This window comes from Trifolium pratense, linkage group LG4 (assembly GCF_020283565.1).
Source record: "Trifolium pratense cultivar HEN17-A07 linkage group LG4, ARS_RC_1.1, whole genome shotgun sequence".
Taxonomy (NCBI): domain Eukaryota; kingdom Viridiplantae; phylum Streptophyta; class Magnoliopsida; order Fabales; family Fabaceae; genus Trifolium; species Trifolium pratense.
This window is the reverse complement of record NC_060062.1, coordinates 43,410,630-43,433,441: the sequence shown is the minus strand read 5'-3', so window position 1 is coordinate 43,433,441 and position 22,812 is coordinate 43,410,630. Positions and strand designations below refer to the sequence as shown.

At 34.4% G+C, this 22,812-nt stretch overlaps 1 protein-coding gene and 1 pseudogene across 1 annotated transcript; both read right to left on the bottom strand.

The window, feature by feature from the left end:
* Nucleotides 1-4,143: 4,143 nt before the first annotated feature.
* Nucleotides 4,144-12,873, bottom strand: LOC123922722 (annotated as a pseudogene).
* Nucleotides 12,874-13,196: 323 nt separating this feature from the next.
* LOC123921077 (general transcription factor IIE subunit 1-like) lies at nt 13,197-21,905 on the bottom strand. The gene is made up of 10 exons (XM_045973471.1): nt 21,720-21,905; nt 21,458-21,580; nt 21,056-21,176; nt 20,228-20,353; nt 19,933-20,042; nt 19,639-19,828; nt 17,201-17,392; nt 15,528-15,764; nt 15,202-15,394; nt 13,197-13,611 (listed from the first exon to the last, which is right to left on the bottom strand). The coding sequence occupies exons 1-10, from the start codon at nt 21,737-21,739 to the stop codon at nt 13,517-13,519; spliced, it is 1,407 nt and encodes a 468-aa protein (XP_045829427.1). The 5' UTR covers nt 21,740-21,905; the 3' UTR covers nt 13,197-13,516.
* Nucleotides 21,906-22,812: the final 907 nt, after the last annotated feature.

Sequence of the window (22,812 nt, the reverse complement as noted above, 5' to 3'; positions counted from 1 at the left end):
AGACTTTTCATTTCAATTGTATCAATTCATCATATGTTGAACAGTTACAATAGGCTCTTTAAATAGAGCTGTATATACAGATACAAGTGGCAATGCCACATCAGCACTCTCTAACTGACTGGGTGCCAGCTAAGCAAGGCCTAACTAATTGCTAACAACCTAGTGCCAGCTCATTTAGTTTGTTACACTTTGTTTACAAGGCCTATATTCTAATAAGAAGGAAAAGGTGTAATTGTATTAAAGAAGCAGAGTAACAATTACAAGGATTTGATACAAACAAAGTAACAAACTAGCAGACAGATTCTACTAGCCCCAAAGCACTAAGTGCCCCAAATCACTAACAAGTGATTCCATACAAATAACAGAATTCCAAGATGATTATTCTATCTCACTGACACCACTTATATAGCTATAAACCCATGCACATCATGCATCACTTGGCCACGCCATTATTTTCTATGATTTTCCCTTTCTTTCTCTAAACATCTCTTTTGGTTTGGGCCAAGGTCAAGGCCCACTTTATAATCCACATTTCTATCAGATATTTTGCTATTAAAGTCGACTTATCTAAGGCCTATATATGATCGACTTAATTGGAGTTTCATTCATCATACACTTATGGAGGTGGGGTATCCTAAGGAGTGGGTTGATTTGGTTATGACATCAGTCACTAGTGTTCGCACAAATGTGAAGTGGAATGGGGAGAGAGCAGATTACTTCCATCCTCAATGTATTGTGGCATAAGGCAAAGGTGACCCTATTTCACCTTATTTATTTGTTATTTGTATGGACAAACTTTCCCACATGATTTTTGCAAGGAGTCCAAGATGGAGATTGGAAACCAATGCGAGAGGGTAGGAATGGTCCTTTAATTTCGCATTTAATGTTTGCTGACCATTTAATACTCTTTGCTGAAGCTACTACTGCCCAAATGAATATTTTTTTTAAATATTATTGGTCAGTTTTGCCATCTGTCAGGACAGCAAGTGTCGCAGGAAAAGACAAGCATCATGTTCTCAAAAAATGTATGCTCACAAGTTAGGCAAATTTTGGTTATGATGTCTGGATTTAATGAAGCATCGTCATTGGGAAATTATCTTGGTGTTCCGCTTGTGGGGAGAGCGCCAAAACGGACGGACTATAATTATTTGAATAATCAAGTGAAGACGAAAGTGTCAGCATGGAAAGCTAAACAATTGTCTTTTGCCGGGAGAGTCACATTGTCGAAGTCGGTTATCGATGCAATCCCTATTTTTCCCATGATGACTATAGCTATACCAAAAGCTTGTCTGCATGAGATCCAAAAAATACAGAGAGCCTTTATATGGGGTGATGATGAAAGTGGCAGAAAATATTATGCTGTTAGTTGGGAAAATGTAACTAAACCAAAGGCACATTGAGGACTGGGTATTAGAAGGTTAGTGCATATGAACACAGCTTGTCTCATGAAACTAGGATGGACTATTAAGAGTGGAGAGGAGGCCTTGTGGATATAGGTGATTAAAGGGAAGTATGATAGAGGAAACACCAATTTTGAGCAGGTTGAAGCTAAAAATCATGATTCTAGCCTATGGAAGAACTTGGTTGAGGTGGCAATGGAAATTTGGTGAATGCATGGAAGGACATATGGTTGTTTCCGGAAAATGCTATTGAAGAAATGGGCATAGTGGTCCCGGATAACTTGCATAATTTAATGGTGAAGGACTTAGTTGACACTAATGGTGAATGGAGGACTTATTTACTAGCTTCCTGGTTACCACAAAATGTTACGGCTAAATTATATGCTATATCTTGCCACCTCAAGGAGATGGAGATATTGACATAAGAGCTTGGTGCGGGACTAGCGATGGCAGTTTTACAATAGATGAAAATTGAAAACTGGGAGAAGGAATGGCTAAGCATTTGGCAGCTAACTGTACCGGAACGTGTATGGAGTTTTATTTGGTTAGTTCTTCATGATCGCTTAATAACAAATTACCGAAAGAGTAAAATGCACATTGGAGAATCATGGTGTAATCATTGTGTGACCATTGTTGACGATACAATTCATGTATTGCGTGATTGTCCCTTAGCTAAAAGTGTGTGGTGTAACTTGTTAAAAAGTGATTGTAGGGACTGGTTTTTTACTGTCAATTTGCGGGACTGGATTCATAGTAATATGCATCAGCAGCTTGGTAGTAACATGCACGGGAAATGGGCTAATGTATGGGCAGTGGGCTGCTATTTTCTGTGGAATTGGAGGAACCGCGAGGCTCACGGTGAGATGCCATCATATGCGTATACGTCCCACTCACCCCTGGAGCTCCATTCTTGGTTGGGTGCTTCAATATGAGAGAGCAAATGTTAGCAATATTGTGAGTTCTTCAACATAGAAGATACAAGTTAATATTGCATGGAACAGCACGGAGGAGGTTGTTTCGTTCTAAATACGAATGGGGCATGTAGAGCAAGCAATGGCTGGATGTGTGGGACTTATTAGAAATTCCAGTGGGCAATGGATTGGTAGTTTCTCAAGGTATTTGGGAAGGTGTAATGCTTATCTCGTGGAGCTTTGGGGAGTTTTGGAAGGTCTCCGTTTGGCGCGTGAAAAAGGAGTTAATAAGATGGAGGTAAGCGTGGGTTTGAAGAAATTCGCCGGTTATTAGCTATGGACTGGGAGGTGCTAGAGCAGAGTGTTTTCGTCCTCAACGAGGTATCCGCCAGGGAGATCCTATTTCCCCTTATTTGTTTGTACTTTGTATGGATAAATTATCTCATTTAATTATGCGTGGAGTGGATAATGGTGACTGGCAGACAATGAAGGTTGGAAGAAATGGTCCGGTGGTGTCACATTTAATGTTTGCAGATGACCTTCTCTTGTTTGGTGAAGCAACGGATCGTCAGATGATTTATATGTTGGAGGTGTTGAATAAATTCTGCGCTATGTCTGGTCAGGAAGTTAGTATTGATAAGACCAGCATCCTTTTCTCCAAAAATGTGGATAAAGCTACTCGTAACAGGCTTGTCCAAATTTCGTATTTAGGGAAACTATGCAATTAGGGAAGTATCTGGGTGTTCGGGTAACAGGTAAAGATCCTCGCCGCGAAGATTATCAGTATATTATTGATCAAGTAAGGTCAAGATTGGTATCTTGGAAGGTGAATCACCTTTCTTTTGCAGGGAGAGTAAAGCTAGCTAAAAGCGTGATTGAAGCAATCCCTATTTATCCTATGATGACCAACCGTATTCCTAAAGTTTGTTTAGGGGAGATTCAGAAATTACAAAGGAGATTTATCTGGGGAGATACTGACGAGAGCAAAAAATATCATGCAGTTAGCTGGAATATTTTACCGAAACCCAAAGGTTTGGGAGGCTTAGGCTTGCGAAGATTGGAGACTATGAATCAAGCATGTCTAGCTAAACTTTGCTGGAAGCTCTATATTGGGGCTGATGAGTTGTGGTGTGATGTTCTAAGAGGAAAGTATGGTTGTCGCAACTTTAAAGAAGAAGTTGTGAGTCATGCTTCATCCTCCTCATTATGGAAAAACATTGTCAAGTTACATCCGCAATTAAAACATTACTGCTTCTGGGCGATTGGGAACGGAACTGGTGTCGAGGCGTGGCATGATGCGTGGATTGACGTTGGCTTACGAGTGGCAGATCTGGACATTAATATTCCAGAAAACTTGTTACATGCTAGAGTAAGTGACTTGGTTGATAATGATGGTAATTGGATGGCTATTGTTACAAATGATATGCATAACATCTTTGAAGGAAATTCAGATTACTGGTTTCAAATAAATATCATGGCTGATTCCTTCATAGAGGGTAATTTGTTTCGGAGAGATGTGTGGGAAATATCATGTCATTGCTTATGGTATTGGAGAAATATGGAACAACACAACAATCACTTAATGCGGCCTACAAATGTTGGGGACTATATTTTGCAGAAAGTAAAAGAGTATTATGTTAGTAGTGTAGTTAGCCAAAGAGCTCGAGTACTATACCACATGTGAATGAACAAATAACCTAAGGGAAAGCAATGAATCTTCATCAAACCATGTATGAATCTTCATTAAATAGCCTAAGGTGCAGTTTCTATGTATCGTCACACTCATGTTTCTGGACGGAACAGTTTTCTTATTTCTCATTTTCCTCCAAGTACTAGATTTCCTTTCTTCTTATAGACAAGGTCTGGAAGTAACTTAGTAATCATGAAAACAAAAAAAGAAAATATTGTACCTTAAGCAGTGCACAACTGTGTAAAATGAGCTTCTCATATGATGAGGAGGAAGGTTAAACTTCTACTCTTTCGTGAAAATCCTTGAATTTTTTTATGCTTTCCTCAACCTTCAAGAACGCATATAATAAATTAAGCACAATATTTTGTTCAAACACACAAGTACTGCAGACAGCTATTATGCCTACGAACATGTATGAATCAAAAAGCCTATCAACAGATCATGATTGTGAGCATGTGGACAAATGTTCACGTGGAACTATGCACTTTTTAGCGTGCAACCCCAATGTAGTAATACCTTAATGCATTTAAGTATTATGTAGTTTCTGATCAAAATAAATTAGCAAAAACTATTCATCTTTGAATGCTTCCTGCATAAATCTACAACATAAGCCATTTTGAATAACCTTAAGCTATCCACCAAATCTGCTCTAGGTTACTTAGAACAAAATCAAAAGAATAACAAGAACGAAGAATTGTGTCTATCAAAGACAATGATGATAAGTATCCAAGCAATTAAGGAACCGTCCCTTAAAAGCTAGCTAACAAGGGAGACGAACCAAACCACTTAAAATTATTCACGTGTGAGACTTAAGCACCTCATAATATCCATGTTTCTATCATAGTGCCGCCCCTTGAGAGCCGACATCCCAGTGACTACAGTCCACAGCACTTTACTCAGCCTTACAGGCATCTCTCTGTAGGTAGCCCTTTCTGAGGCACTGCAAACTAGACTCTGGTACCAGTTGATAAGTATCATAGCACTTAGGAAACTCTCCCTTAAAAGCTAGCTATTAAGAGGGAAGAATCAAGCCACTTAAATACTCCACCGAGCACATCATACTACTTGATACATGACTTATCACCCCATAATACCCAAGTCTCTATCAAATGATGACTACCAACATGATGTTGGAAGAGTTGGTAGCATGACTCTCCCTCAGAAGAACCTGAGTTCAGCTCGAGTCACCCATTAGGAAGGCAGCCTAATCTGGTGTGTAAAAAATCAAATGTTCTGCTGCAGACTCGGGGATTAGTTTTATAGCAGGTTCAAAGGACCTAAGTAAAGCTTATGGGGGTACCTTGAGGAGTCTACTTAGGAGCCAAAGACCCTAATTGCAACGGGTTAGCAACAAAAGAAGCACATGATGACTTATGAGTAACAATTGCTGATTTATTATAAGTATTATGTCTTCTTACCACTACAGAAATATGACATTTAAACATTATTTTAGATTGAACTGGACCACACAGTCCCTGAAAATTTATCTCAGTACACCATACATGATGACCTATGCCTCTGTTTTGTTCAACCTTTATTTAGAACACCAAATCAGTTATATATATATATATATATATATATATATATATATATATATATATATATATATATATATATATATATATATATATATATATATTATCACTAATGTGTGCTGATAGAAAATAGCAAACTGGGTTTATCATGACTAAAGTCCGAAGTAACACAAAATGTGAAACTGGTGATATAGTTCTATAGGATGAAGCAAACTACTTAATAGTATCATACCCTTATGGAAAATATACTACAAATGAGAATTTTCTTACCGATAAATCTGGAATGCTGACTACATAACCAGAAATGAAGTTTGTAAGATTATCTTCTTCATAATCTGCAAAATGTAAGAAAATCACATTAAAATATATACAAGGGTAAAATTTAAGAGTAACAGATTTTATGAGATACAGAAGCTCATATGTCAAAAGAAAAATGTATTATTTTCCAAACCAAACTCAGTGTCATGTCTAACATCATCCATAAAGGTGATTAAAAGATAAAAATTACAATCATACCACTTGTTCTGAAGTCCAAAAGGAGCTTCTCTGCAACAGGTTCCAGTGATAGTCTTCCCAAGGTCTGGAATATCTTTGCTACAGAATCAACAGATGAAAGCTTTTTTATGTCCATGATTTCCAGCACCTCCAAAATATTCTCCTTCCGTTCACTCTCACAAAGAGCCAATAAATAGTTTTCTGCAACATAAGTCGAATAAAGTAAATTTCTAAATCACTATATGAAACAAAATATATATCTGTTATAGTAGGACAAAAATGTGGAGAAAAAAAGCATCATGTTAATAGTTGTCTTGTCTCTTCACCAAATGGTGGATGCACTTGGTTTTGATTTTGACACATGCATGTTTGGCATGAACACTTTTAATAATAAGCTGAATAACTTGTCTCAACATGTTTTAGATTGAGCACATATATGCATTAATATAGATATAATAATCTGAATAAGCTGCATTGCTATAACGTCTCAACTGATTGGGTTGGAAAACCTACTAAAGAGTTATTCTCCTGAGGTGGAGTTACCTTCTCTGCAGATGAATCAACATATGATTATGCATTGCTTCACGTTTAAATACTTTTGTTTATACATCATTCATTCTGCACTGCTTCACATTTAAATGCTTTTGCATAATTTCATTATGCATATTGCATTTATAGTTTGTGCATGATTATGTTTTCTGTACTATTCTTGTGTACACAACATGATGTCTATACATGATCCAACAGGTTATTTCCATGATCGTTTAAATACTTAATCGATCAATATTTTTATTTTTTGATTTCAACAATTAATTTGTAGACACATTATTCTTCGAAAACATCGTCCACTTAATCGATCAATATTTTTATTTTTGGATTTCAACAACTAATTTGTATATATACACATTATATATATATACTAGTAGATTAAATTCATTACTTTTGAGAAATAAAAAAAAAAAAAAAAAAACACTATTGAAATAAGTGTTTTGAACACTTTTTTTTTCTTTCTAAACTAATAATTTTTTACCTATTGGAATGGACATTGGACACATGATGACAGTCAATTATATGATGTTTTTAGCATCATTTTAGAGTAGTTTTAGTAGCAAAGACTAAAAGCAAGCAAAAATCTAGAGAAATGAAGTTACTTGGCCAAGAAGCAAAAAAAGTGGAAAAAGCATCAAAAAAGGGCAAAAACGTAATAAAATGCGCGCACCATCGTACACACGATGAGATACATCACAACACGATGAAGGCGGTTGAAGAAAAACAGAAAATCTTGAGTAAATCTTCATCATACCACGATATGATCCATCGTAGCTACGATGGGCCGATTTTTAACGTCATCGTGGCTACTATGGATACGATGGGAGCGCAGAAAAAGATCAAATCTAGCTGAAAAACTATAAATAGAGTTCTCCTCCTTCACAATTATTCATTCATAAATCACTCAACAATAGTGATAGCTCAAGTAGAGTTAGGACAACTCTAAGGAGGAGGCAAGGAGGGCCAATGAACTCCGAGGCAATAAGGTTCCTTTCTTTTATTGTCTTTGTAATTTTATTTTCCTAGGTTAGGTCGAGTAGATGAACTCCTTTATATGAATGTTTGAGACATGTAATTTGGTTCGAAAAAGTTTATATTTGATTGTTATTCAGTTATTTTTCTATAATTGTTTTGCTTTTTTTTTTTTTGAAAACTTGGTATCCGGTCTTAGGATCGACTAATCCAAGGGGACCAATCCCACCGCCCACTTGCGGGGGCCCCATTTAAAGCCAGAGTTTTTTTTGCTCTGTATGGACTTAGCCCACCGAAATTGGCACCAGTGGGAATCAAACCTGAGACCTTGAGAGGAGCATACTCCAAGGGCTCAAGCCAACACCACTCAACCAACCCCAAGTGGGTTTATAATTGTTTTGCTTTAATTGTTTTCTATAATTGTTTTGCTTTAATTCATTGTTCTTAATCTTGATCACGTTATAGAACAAACCCATAGGAATTAGCTGATCTCGTGACAACAGACTAATAGGCTCGAAACTAAAGACAATTCAACCGACCAAACATGAGACCATTAAATTCAGTATCTGAGAAAAGATGTAGGATTAAGTGTTACACGTAGTAAAATTCTGCATTGTGTATGTGAATCAATAAAGTAGAGAGAACATGTCAAACGTTGAACTTCTAAAGGCAAAGACGCCTTTTTAAAGGCTGAACTCGTTAAAGGTGAGGATATTATAAAACCAAAAGAATCCTATCAACCATTGATTAAACCTATTACAAATTAATCTAGTAGATTATAACCAATAATGAAGAAAAGTATAACGCCAGTTACTAAGCAGGAATAAGGGAGAGATTCGAAACACTTAACCACCATGTGTATCTACTCACACACCCCTTTTATTTTAATTGTCTTTTATTTATCTGTTATTTATTTTATTGTTCTTTACTTTTTAATTGCAAAACTCTCTCAAACCAATAAAGTGAATGCAAAACATTTATTTTCTAAATTCCTAAGCGAAATTAGTAATTTTGACACAATCTTTGTGGAGATAATAACTTATCACTTTATTATTTGGTAGCGATTCTGTACACTTGCAGAAACCACCATCAACGCACATGGTTGATTCTCGCCTTCCAACTAAAATTTCTTTGTATGCAATAGTTAAGAATCAAATCTCTAACCACTTGCTTAAATATCAAAATTTCTTACTTGAATCAATTCATTATTAATATATCTCTATTTTTCTGTTGTGTAAAGATTTGAATGTGTAAACTATAATTTTATAGTCATGAGTTTTTGGCATTGATAGTTAGAACAAAAAAAGACAAATTTAACTTTAAAAAATCGACGAAAACCGCGTACGACCTTTCTTACATACTTCTCTGTACCACAATATAAGTTGTTTTGACTATATTATACAAATTAAGAAATGTAATTAATGATATATGAAAAAAAGAAATTATGAGTTAGTTTACAAAATTGTCCTTCATTAATGATATGAGAAAGATAAAATGAAGAATTGAAAGAAGAAAGTGTAATAAATAGTTAATCATATAATAGGAAAAATAAGATTAAATGTTTTATTGATAATTTAAAGTGACTTATAATTTGGTACAACTTTTTCTCTCAAAGTGATGTATAATTTAGTACAGAGGGAGTAACAAAGCGTAGTCACCATCAATCATCACTAAATTTACGTGAAAAGAGACGTGATGGGAATACTCGAAATGAAAAATGAGAAGGGTCCCAATTGCTAGCAAGGCCACTATGTTAACAACTCCACTAAAAAGACCACATTTTACAATCCTTTCAAATAATACTCATCGGATGCCACAACTCCACTAAGCTTTTAAAGTTGACAATGAATCATGTGTGTAGGAAAATGAAAATGAAAGTAGTTAAACTTAATTCATCAAACTATTAACCACCCATGTTGAAATTATAGAAAGTTATACAAAAGTGAAAATTTGAAAGTGATGATCAACCTTGACATGAAGGAGGAATAAAATATCCTAATGTGTAGTAAAATGTTATATTTTGGAACAAAATTTTAAGCCCAACTTAAAACAAATATTTATTAAGCAAAAGAAAAAATAGACAATTACAGCAAAGACCTACGTGAGCATATATGTGAAGAATGCGTCATATTTGTTTCATTCATTCATTCATAGTACATTCATAATAATAGTCAACACTTTTGTAACCACACGTATTTTCTTTCTAAAGTCCCTTTTTATCGCAACTAATCCAAATATTTAATTGCATGTCTACTTCATATATCTAATTAATTATTAACTAATTTCTTCTTTCCCGTGATGTGCCGTGCCGTCGCAACCACTGCAAATCAAACAAATTAAAATACATATCTAATTTTTTTTCAATCAATTTGTATAACATTCATATTATAAGGTGCGTCCATATTCTTAATAATGGATGCATATCATTGTTTAATGAAATTGAGTAGGCTGCTTTTGTGTATGATTAAAATTCGTTCCACATTATTATATGTTAATTATTCACCTTAGACACCCAAATTCAGGCACCAATTCTAAATTCAAATGAATTGATGAATGGAGTATAATTTATACGAAAAATAATAATATTCGCCATACATATAATATATGAATAATAATAGTAACATTTGATCCCAAAAAGTAAAATAGTAACAAAAATTGTCAGTTTATATAACAAATTTTTCACTACACAATTTTATTACATTATCTTGATGAAGAATAAAATAAAATAAAAATGTATATGAACCTCATTAATGGTGCAATGGATTTGGACCAGTTGGAACAAGGCGTTTATCAACACCATATCGTGGATCGATCTCGGTTTCCTTTGGCTCATGAGGGTGAGCCGGCATGTGACTCCGGTGGTGGTGATCATGATGATGTCGATGACTATGGTGGTGCCGGTTGATAAATGGAGTGAAATCAAATCCGGTTGCTAACATTTTTCTATTTTGATGATAAACCAGAAACTTGTTGCCGTTGATGATTTTTCCAGTAGTACTAATATTTGATTTGAAACTAGACAAGACATGAAAGAGTATCAAAAATAGGAATAACCAAATAATAAAACTAAGTACATGTTGAAGTTTGATGATCATGGCCATGAATGTGATGTACAAAGAGATTGAAATGATTGCATGGAGAGAGAAATTTTTTGGAAGAAGAATTTGATGAATATTGAAGTTTTAGAAGGGAAAGATTTGAAGGTTTGACAGCTTGAAGTTGCTAAGCATGCATAAGAGTTTGACATGGGGTAGTGCTTGCTTCCATGAGACTTTAGCTTATAAATTATATATATGTGAGTGTGAGGTGTAATAATAAATAAGGGGGTTGAGTTATTTTTTGATGCGGAGAGGGGGCAAAATTGTCGAGCATTCTTCTACCAATGAAGCTTCCTTTGCGTTCAAGGAACATAGGTTCATTTAAGAGCAAATTGTCAAACCTTGAATTATATATACAATATATATTGGTATTGCCACTAGAGCTAGAACAGGTCAAAAAGTTTGTATGTGTAGAGGTACTTAGGTACGGGTATAAATATATGAAATCAGAATATAAAGTGCGAATGAGTGAATAATAATACTTAATTCCAAGGACACAAAGAAATTAATCTATTAGTAGATGACAAAATTTCAATTTTGTTTTGTACCAAAAACACAAACATAAAGTATTTAATCAAGGTATAGCACACATTGCCCATAATGTCTCACTTCAATGGTTAAAATGGTTCATAAAATTTTAGCTAGGTGGTTAGAGTTTTATTTTATAACATTGCAAGAGACAATGTTTAAAAAAGATAATAGCGCACATTGTTATCGGTGAATATGAAGTTGTGTGAGAAGGTTGAAGCCCTTATTTGATGGTGTTTTTTTTTTTTTGAAGACTCGATATCTTATTCAAGACTCTTATTTGAGATCCTTGAAGAAACCGTAAAAAATAAATTATGTTAATTTAAAAAGGTAAAAACAAAATGAATATTTCAACTACAAATATAATTAGTAACTTTCTTTTTTTGACTTAAAATATAATTAGTAACTTATGAATTATGGAAATCCATATAAGAATTTAACATAAAAGTAAAATGGAAACACAATATTAATCCATTTAAGTGAATACGTCCTCATCCTTCCTCTGAAAGCACGTTATTGCAGCATGTTGTATAGTAGTCGGCAGAAACTTAAATTAAAAGAGAAAAGAGATAAATATGAGATTACTTGGACTCTGATTATTTTATTTTTTTGGGAATTGACCGACGCATGATTTTCAACAAAGAAAATGAACTTGTTTTTAGTACAAAACAAAGAAAATAAACTTAATTCCATACATAATTTGTCTTCCCTCTTTTAAGATCATATACTACTATTAATTAACTATAACTAGTATATCATCGACATTGACACTAGTGAAAGCATAAACGAGCTGGCAAAAATTATTCAGATCAATATTTTTTTTTAATAAATTTATAATAATGTAATCTATATTGTGCCAATTCACACGTCTATAGTCTACATTTTATTTATTTTAGTATATAGTACGTTGGAACACGCTAAAGCTGCATCGTGGAGCTGAAAACATTGCTTCAGTTAGACTCTTTTCGCTTGTCCTTTTTAAATTTCAAATATATTACATACTATATTGCTTTTATACAGAATAACATATAAATGAATTGATAAATTGTTCACATCCCATCCCATGTATCCTTAATGAACGGCTTGGGCAGGTGGGTCTTGATTTTTTAATTTTATTTTTTTATAAACATCTTGATTTTGTTATTTATATAAAGAAAAAACAAATTGCAACATTTAAATGCTTGTGAACAATGGTAGTCCAATAAATTGCGTCAAGAAAAAGGAAGTGGATTAAGTGCATTACTTATCTTTTAAATAGATCATGCCATTTTAAAATTTCTTCCCTAAACCATTAGGTTTGGCCTAGTGTGAGAAGTTTAGATAGTATGTTAGAGGTTTTGTGTTCAATCACCAACTCCGTTATAAACAAAAAAAATTGATCCCTAAACTCTTGCCAATTATATTATTTTTTAAGAAAATAATAACCATATAGAGCTTCAAAAAAAATACAATGCTTAAAAATTAAAACACTTGAGCAAATAAATTATCAAATTCAAATTATGGGATAACAATTTAGACTTCTGATTGAAGATGGGAGACAGCAATGACCTAACTGCCCATCACTCTAAATTTCCATTATCTTTGGGGAAATGGACAACTTGAATGGATTTACCAAAATGAAGGTGCTTGTCGGGAATGGAAGGAGTAGAATAATTCAGAACTCACCAATTTTTTCAATGGTGTGCGCAACACCATAGGGAACACGTTGGGATACCCCACCATTCACTAATCAAAGTATCCATTGGTAAATAATACTCCCTCCGTCCCAAAAAGAATGACCCAGTTGACCGAAACACGCATGCCAATGCATAACTTTGGCGACTAATATCTTTAATTGTATAATAGTAAAAATTATAAAAAATTGATATTTTGAAAATACTCATCGAGACGAATCTAACAACATCTTATATGTTAATATTTATTTTTATTTATTAGTAAAAAAATATGGTCAAAACAATATATATGAATAGTGCATATATTCAAAATGGGTCATTCTTTTTGGGACGGAGGGAGTAATGTGGTCATAACAAAATGGAATCAGTAGAACACTATTCTTTGGCCAGTCATAACATGCAAAGTTTCAAAAATAGGGTTGTCTGGTCAACCAATATATGATGAAAAGTTGAAAAAATAGTGATTAACTTAAAAGTCAACGGTACACCTATTCTCAAACCATGGATGCATCACCAGCAACATGCACAAGCAAGCAATAAGATAATGAGCAGCTAAATCCGGTCTTGTGTGGTGGTCCATAATTTGAAGTTGTATTATAGTTATACCACTTGTCTTTGCAAATCAGAATAAGCCATTACATTCAGAATGACCTTGATTTTTTTCATCAACCTTCCTCCCAATCGATATCGTCCTCGTCATCTTCTGCGGGAGCATCAGCTTCAACATTCAAATCCACCTTGTAAGCTCCAATTCCATTGCCTTTAAAAGTTACAGCCAGAGTGGAAATGAGGGGACACAAATAATATTATCAACCAAAGGATAAACAAAATAAAGAAAAGAGAGTATTGACATTTAACATAGAATATTTGTTCAACGTTGACATTATTTGTTCACCATTGACATTATTAGACAATCAATTCTGAAAAATAAAAAATGTTCCAATAAACAATCAGAATAAACCAAGTTCCTACTCAATAACCCCATCACCAACATCTTAACACATGGCTTTCCTCGAACCATTTTCCTGAGGCTGGGGTAACCAGAATATATTAGAATAAATTTGAAGAAGATTAAACTTTCCCTTCTAGAGGTTTACAAAGCCTATGAAAACCTCCCTCTAGTTTTTGAAATTAAAATGATATCCTATTCTTGAGGTAATCTTATTTAAGGCACTCTCGGACACTAAATGTAGGCACTTCTCTCAGCCAGGATTCGAACTTTGGTTTGCCACATTGTGGGAGGCTAGCCCCTTCCACTAGACCCCACATTGGTTGGTCCCTATGTGACATTTTCTTAAGACAGATATCTCCTATGAAATTCTTTTGGAATAGGAGATTAATAAATATTTCACGAAACTGCCTTTGAAGCGTCAAAATAAGACCCAGACGGAAGTTAATAGGACCATGAAATAGACAAGACTTAATTTTATAATTACAATTAGTATGGGCACACATATCACTTCAAATAACAAAACAATATTTCCCATTCACGGTAACATTCCCTAAACAAAACTTCTTGCCAGCTAGAGTTCCTTCTATATGTTTGAAAAACCAACCTTTATTGTTTATACTGATCCAACCAAAAGGAGTCAGACAAATATGATCTAAACAAGTATTTTAGCTGCAACACATTTGCGACCAACTACAACTACAATTTAAAACTACAATCTAAACCAACTAAAGAATGACAACCAGCTTCAATTGTAAATGCCTCTTATTTTTGCAAAGATTTAGCCGAATATATAAAAATACTGTGAAAGAGAATGTGGTTGCTCAAAAGTACATTATATAATTACTATATCATTCAAATCTATGTTGGTGCTATTTTTTTCAAAAAACAACTTTAACTGTATATTTCATCTATGCTTAAAGAATTTGATAAAAATGTTTTTTATTTATAATCCAAGTATAATTAGGTTCAACCCCAATTGAACCTCTGCGGCGTGATCTTCTCTCCCTTGGAAATTAGAGACTAGTCTTCCTATTTCATAACACTTTTTACCTGTTCAGATGTTGGGTATTCCTATCATTCATTCCTAGGCATTGGCCCTTCTGTGGCACAATCTTAAAATTATATGGGTAATAATGAATCTCTAAAATGGATCTAGGGTGATGATCATGCATATTAATAATATAATTTCTATCAATGGAGACAAATAGACCGAGCAATAATATAATCAAACATGTAAGTAATCAGTGTTTAAAACTTATGTCTTATAAATTTTTAGATGGGAGGCAAGTTGGGACATTAAACATGTATGCAACAATTAGTAGTCATATATACAGGTGTGTATTCTACACTTGTGCTTTAAGGATCCAAATTTCAGAGTAATCGGATTGGAAAATGTACCTCTAGCAGGAGCTTCTTCCCACTCAGTACCATCATCATCTTCCTTGCGTTTATATTTATCGCCAACTTTGCGAATGGAAGTACTGCTAGAAGGATCATCTGCCGCGTTCGCATCTTGGGGATTTTTTGCAGCTTCTTCCAATTCGTGTTGCTTCTTAAGTAAAGCAGCGTAATAAGCCTTAATATACTCATCCTATAAAAATATAAAAGGTAACAGAAATCTTAGTAATCATAAACTTTCTTTGCACTTACAGGGAGCAGGGACAAGGATCTTGAATAAAAAGAATCAAAACAAAGAAAATAACAGTTCATCTTATTTTACGAGCCTGTATATTTTTATCATCATGCCCAATTGTTGATTTTTTTTCATCTGTGTATTGTGCTGCTGTGGAAGTTGAAGTCCCGTCCATTTTTGTTTCCTGCTTGACCTCTCCACGTTGTTCCTTCGTAAGATTCATACCTGATGTAATCATCCATGGAGGCAAAACCTTTAAAGATGTACTGTCAGTTTCAGATTTAACACCCTCTCCTTTGCCTTCAGTACCATTGAAGTCAACTACCACCTGTCCACATTCATTGATAGACTACTTAACATTTAATCATTTTTAAGGAAGATATGCTGAAATTAAAAGCTATATATCAAACTAAGAAAGCACGTGCGTCATACACTGGAGACATAGACTGACATGTTAACCACCTCCAAGAGATAGGTACTAGAAATCCAATAAACAGAAAATGAAACTTAAACAGAACCGTAAGGAATTCCATTTCCAAATGATATTAATGGTGAAAACTGAAAACAATAGAGCAGTAGGCTCCTTATAGAAAACAATACCAATCTGAACAAGAAAAATACCCCAATTATTTTTGCTAAGATCAGTCCAACCAAGGCCAAAGCCTCACCACCGCACCCAATTCTTGCCCAACTCCCATCGACCTCTCACCTCTCCAATATGTAGAAAAGATTCCATATCTCTCTCCACTCATCAAATGCCACCTGTCCCATTCGGCTATGCCCCCTCTCAATTCTAATGGTTTCCCTCTATCCCACGAGCCTATCAGACTAGACCCTCTCGTGTTGAATTTTCACATGACAAGGTCGTGACAAAATTTTGTATCTATCTCTTCATAGATATTGTAAATTTTGATAGAGCCCTTCTAATTAATGTCTTCTACAAGAGGGACGGACAGTTTTTGCATGACAAGACTGTATGAAGAAAATTAGCATTACAAGGTACTCCCTCTAGTCTTATATATAAGCAAAACTAAAAAAAAAAAGCACACCCTTTAAGAAAGTGGATAAAGTGCATTGAATCATGTGAAAAAACTACCACATTTCCACTTTTATCCTTATCTTTTGTTGAAAACCGTGAAAACAGTGTAATCATTAAGGGTAAACATGGAATATTGATAATAAACATAATAAATGTGGTAGACTTTTGCTTATATTTGAGACTTTCAATTTTTTTTTTGTTGCTTATATTCGAGACCGGAGGGAGTACTAACTTAAAGAAGAAAAATCTGCATTCGTCATCAAATGTAAAGGAAAATTATAGTGCTCAAACTAAAACAAAAATCCAGATTTTTTTGGTTTATAGAAAAAGAAAATTTAAAAGACAAAGAGGGAATGTAGAATTAAGAGGATAATATATCACCCAAAACTAGGGGAAGAGATCCAAAAAAAATCGATGAAAAAAAGAGCATAGTATGGTTGCTAGGTCTCTGTCTTACAAGTACAACACTTAGGCTTTGCAAGTCAGTTAGCCAGCAGCCAGTTGGCATAGTTAGTTAAGTTAAAGTTAGCTCAGTTAGTATATGTACCAGAATCTTCAAAGGTTTAGTACAGTATTTCAGTGGCAGAATATTTAAAGTACAATTCTATCACTCTTGTTGTATTTTCTTTTCCTTTCTATCACTTTCCCTTTTTTTTCCCCAGTTTTTTATTCCTAATACTATGCAAGCCACAAATGATAACTCCCTTAAAACAGCATAATGTTACCTTGGTATCTCCACTGTATGGCATCGGTGCTCCATTATATCCCAAATGAGATTTAGAATCACCAGCATTATCTCCATTAGCTGCACGCCCAGCTGCACTAGCTCGAGCTTCCCATGCTTGAAGACTGCCAAATTCTGGAACAGGCAAGTCTTTTACCCGACCGAGTTGGTCTATTAAAGGCTTGAGTTGTACCTGCACTAGCACACGAAGTACAACAGTCATAACATGCAAAATAAATCATGGGCCAGAATCTACAAAAAAGTAAAATGTTAGTAGAGGCAGTAGACTTGTAAGCCAGCCCAAATTTACCATGAAAATAAGATGAGATAAATGATACCTACAGTCATGTTTGTTTAAAAATGTTAGTAGAGGCAGTAGACTTGTAAGTCAGCCCAAATTTTCAGTTCTACTAAATACATACCCCCAACAAAATTTGATTACATTAGATATACTAGCATGAACTAATACACTTGGTCAAAACTCATAATATTGTTGACCTCCAGTAAATTTGCTGAGTGTATTAGATTGATAGGTACCAGAATTCCATAAACCAGAAATGAAACTCAGAACGGTATGGAATTCCAAATAGTACTAACGGTGAAAACAAGAGAGTAGGTTACTTATAGAAAACTGAATTAATGTAAATGATTATAAAAAAATACCCAGATTATTTTTCCTGTGATGAAGTCGGTCTCACAAAGGACAAAGTGTTGCCACCACTACCCAATCCTTGCCTAACTACAATCTACTTCTCACCTCTCCAATATATAGAAATTATTTTCTATCTCTTTCTCTCCACTCATCAAATGACACCTGTCTTACTCTGTTATGCTTTCGCTCCCTTCTAATTGTTTCCCTTTATGTCACGGGTCTGTCATAAATTTAGCTAGTTACCAAGCTGTCTCGAGCCTTTTCTAAATTGGGTCATGGATCTGACTGATTCAACAAAACCAAGCTGTCAACTATAGTTTGGTTACAAAAAATGGTGAGTTCACAGTTTCATTCTTATAATCCTCTACTAAATAGGGCTGGACTGGTAAGTGATAGGAGAATGGAAATAGCTTCATGGTAAAGGAGGAGAATACATGGTCAGATGCGCTTACAAGGTCTTTCTAAAAGAAGGGAATTGGACTCCATAGTATAAGGTTTGGAATAAATTAGTTTAGTTGAACGTAGTGTGTTTTGTGTGGAGATTAGCATTGAATAGAGTGCCTATTAAAGCAGATTTGGTAGACCAAAGTGTGTTATGGGTGTAGGGCAACTGTAGTCTTCCTGCATTTGTTTTTTGTATGTCCCTTTTATGCTAAGGTTTGGAGGATATCTCTCCAATGGATGGGTATTTCTCAGTTTTGCAAAATGACTGTAGAAGTCACTTTCTTCAATTTCAAGGCTTGTTAGGTTGCAATAATATTTATCGTGATACTTGGCAATCTAATTGGTTTGTGGTTGTTTGGGTGATTTGGCGGTCCCAAAATCAGAAGAGGTTTTGTCAGCACATGTGGAGTGGAGAATATTTTGGATTTGGTGAAGTTGAAATCCTAGAGCTGGTTCAGAGCAAGATTGCCATCTGGGAGGGTGGGAGATTTCTGATTTTCCTTTCTTTTGGTGGTGGTGGGTTGATTTCTCCATTGCCTCATTTGTAATTCTTGGTCTAATATTTGGTACCACTTGTGCTAATTATTAGATTTTCTATAAAACTTTTGGCTTATAAATAAAAGTTTTAGATTCTTACAAGTTTACTCTTAGAACATAAAATACTGTTTTACAGGGTTTGTGGATTTGAACTCTTTTAGCTTTAACTTCTTGCATGTAAAATAAAATTATTTTCGTTCTGATATGCAAAATGAAATCAATGAAAAGTGATTAGAGATACCCTGCAATCATCATCCTCCGAGGGGGGAAACTGTTCTGGTATTCTAGTAGTAGATTAAAATTTAAAAGTATTCACTTCGACACCCATCAACACTAATCAACTAAAACTAACTATATGCTGATGTATTGCATACGTTGGTGTATTATATTACTCCATGCATACTTGATACTCTAGTGAGACATCAATGTCTATATAAACAATATTTGGTTAGAACATCAGTTGTGACACCAATCAGAGAAAGGAAAACTATCCTCATAAAAAATTATCTGTTGACGTCTTTAAAATTATGAACCGACACCCAAACACCTCTATATGTAAGATAAATTCATACGGTTTCTTTGATGTTCCGAAGTCCCTCATAGCTTGTTTAACCTATAAATACAAGGCCTGACCTCAAAAACATAATAACAAACATACTTTGCTAGAAACTACTTTGGTTAGGAATTTTTGCAGTTCCATCAAACAACTATGATAATGATCATCGACAAATAACAAATATAAATAAAATGATCCAACATATGAAGCCAGAAATAGAAACAAATGGTGCAATAAATCGTATAAGAACCTCCATTTTTTGAAGCATGTCCTTTAACTTTTCACGCCGTCGTCTTCTTGCATTTTCATCTCCATCTCCATCTCCCCCTTCTTGAGCAGCTAACTTGTCACTTTCAACGTCAAGTTTTCCGTCACAGCTTTCACAATCGAAGTCCTCGCCATTTCTAGATAGTAACCGCGGTGCATCAAAAGCAGTGTATCTAAAATAATTAAAATCCCCGAGTATTATGAAACAGAAATACGTCGATACAAATAAAATAATTATGACAAAATATGGAACAGATAAAGAGTTAATTACTGAAACCTTTTTCCACAGTTTGGACATATATATTGCTGAATAGTGTTTTTGTTCTCCAGTTCATCTTTCAGCTTATGTTTCATGCGATGCAGTCTGTATCTAACCACATCATATATCTGCAACAAAATCATAAGTTTCCTATATATGAAGGAGCCAAAACTTTGTTGTATCAATTCAAACAAATTGTTTGAAAAGCAGGAAAAATAACACTGATTTTCCCTTCTATCTGCAACAGAAAAACTAAATATCATTGGTAAAGCTACAGTTGAAGAATATATGATTAGTGGAGAGAGTAACCTACCTGTGCATAATCTAGACAACAGTAAGAGTGTGTATGTAATTTGACCTTTTCTTCTCCCTCCTTTCCTGTTGTAGCATCAGCTGTAGCAGCTACAGCAGCGCTATATATTTTTGCACCTTTTGCTGTCTGTGTTAACATTATACAGTAGGAAACATGTGATTAAAATAAATACATGGCTAAATATACTCCCACACATGCAAATCTAAGACTAATGAATATCAAAATAAATAAAAAATTAAAAAAAAGCCGGTGTAAATTATAACCATTAAATATCTAGTAAAAATAGCATTTAATTTATTTTGAAAATGACTTTCACATTACACAAGAGAGGGATTCTTCTAAAATTATACTAATTGAGAAGAGCATACATACTCTTCAAGATCTAGACAAAGCTGTCACTGTAATAAGGGGCAAAAAGATAAAGATGCTACTACGGTTTTTTTTTTTTTTGGAAACCAAGATGCTACTACATTTTGTGGAAACACAACAACTGTCACGGTAAAAGAAAATATATACCATGTACCATAAAAATAAATAAATAAAAAAAATAAGTCCTTGATTTTAGAGCTTCTAGTCACGGGTGGGGATTGACAAACAACAATCAATAATTGATAAGTGGAGGAATGATTTAAACATCAGTAACTGTTTGACTGACTGTGTTAACTTGTTAAACTAATTCAGAAGATCATTGCTAAACTGTGTGTGCTCACAATCAAAGCTATGGATCATACAAAATAGCATAATAATTTGATTGGCTAATTCTTGTAGGCCAAAGTGTAATTCACAAAACGACAGCAACATAATGAACAGACAAAACTGAATAGTTACTTCTCTCCTATGATCTCGAGTGATAATCTTTTCTTCTTCAAAGAACCGCAGAGTTCGACGAAGTTGCTTTGTATGCAATTTGAGGTCCTTTGCCAAATCTTCTTCTCTAACCCATTGTCGTCTGGAATAAAAATTATCAACAGACCAATACAATCAAAATTCAAAGTTCCATACTAAATAAGTAAACCTTCTATTTTGTAATAATGACTATAATCTGCTATTCCCATTCTATCTAATTTACCATTTGTTTTTGTTTTCTTTCCTTTGTAATTGAATATGTGAACTAATTTCAACAGAACTATCACTGATAAACTACATTCTACAATCATATGATAAGAATTATAATTAAACTTGTGCATGATTTGTTGATTAATAAAAGTATTTGCATCAGAAAGGTTGAACCTGGTGAGGGCATCAAGAACAACTACAGCAATTCCTCTGTTATCACTCCTTCCCGTTTTGGGTTGATTATCACCTTTGCTAGTAAGATCGTCATAGAAAGCTCTTGCAGCTAGTTTAACAAGCCTATGGAAATTCACTCAGAAATTTAGAACAAGATTCACATATTTAAATTACAACAATTAGAAAACGCGCATTTTGTTCAATTTTTGGGATCAAATGCAAAAATGATGCACTGAATTGAATTGGAGAGAGAAATTCGTACTTGTTGTAGGGTTCAATCATTGATACGATCTGATTTAGGGTTTTAGTGCGGTGTTTGGGATTGTTCTACAACGTGCCGTGTGGAAGTTGATGATGAATCGGAGAGAAGAGATCGAAGAAAAGATGAAATGAAATGACCACGAGTGGGTTTTATAGATGGCGATGGACATAATGGGCCTTGGGCTTTATCCACTTTGGCGACTCAAAAAAGCCTTGAATTAACTATGCCTTCAATTTGTTTAATTTTTAAAATAAATTAATTTTCAGTTTCTTAATCATGACCGTTGAAAATGAAAAACTCGGCTAGCATAAAAAGTGAGATCTTTTTTTGGTTATCGATTCCTGAATCTGAAACTCTCGTCATCGAATCTATCAGTTAGAGATAAAATGAGTTGATCTCAACCAACTCTATTTGAAGCAAGTTTTTAGAGGTCATATTTATTTAAGTTGGCAGTAATGGAATGGTTTCATTGTCTAAAATGAAGTTAGGATACTGATTGTAGTTGATTCGGTAGTGATTGACGCCGAACTTGGTAGGGAGAACCGCGATTTGATCCCCATAACTGCGATCGGGAGGGGGCCGGAACCACTTGATGCTAAAACTGATCTCCGAACCAGATTCAACTGGTGGTGAAAATCAAAAATAAAAAAATAAAAAAATGAAGTTAGGATTTTCTCTTTTGTTTTCTATTTTTACTCTTCATAATTATTAGGAAAATAGTTTAAATTACATGAAAAAATAATTGGACCTAATTGCAGAAAACAAGACAATTTGATCTAGTTGCAATTTTTAAAATAATTGTCACACAATTTTTAGGTTGTATTAAACTTTATCAACTTTTTCTATGGAGGCTACCAAATATTTCTTTTAGGTTTCCAACTATGTTTTTCTCTGTCTCACTCTAAACCCAAGATCCACCGCCACTCCTTTTCCCCTTTCAATCCAAATCTTCTCCTCTATGAGAGCTTTTATTTACATCCTTGGTTCATCCTCGAGGTCGTCGCATCGTTAACTCTGTTATTCTCCGGCTGCAGTCGTCAATAAATTGTGGTTCGAAATCTTAATTATATATTTTTTAAATAATTTTTGTAAT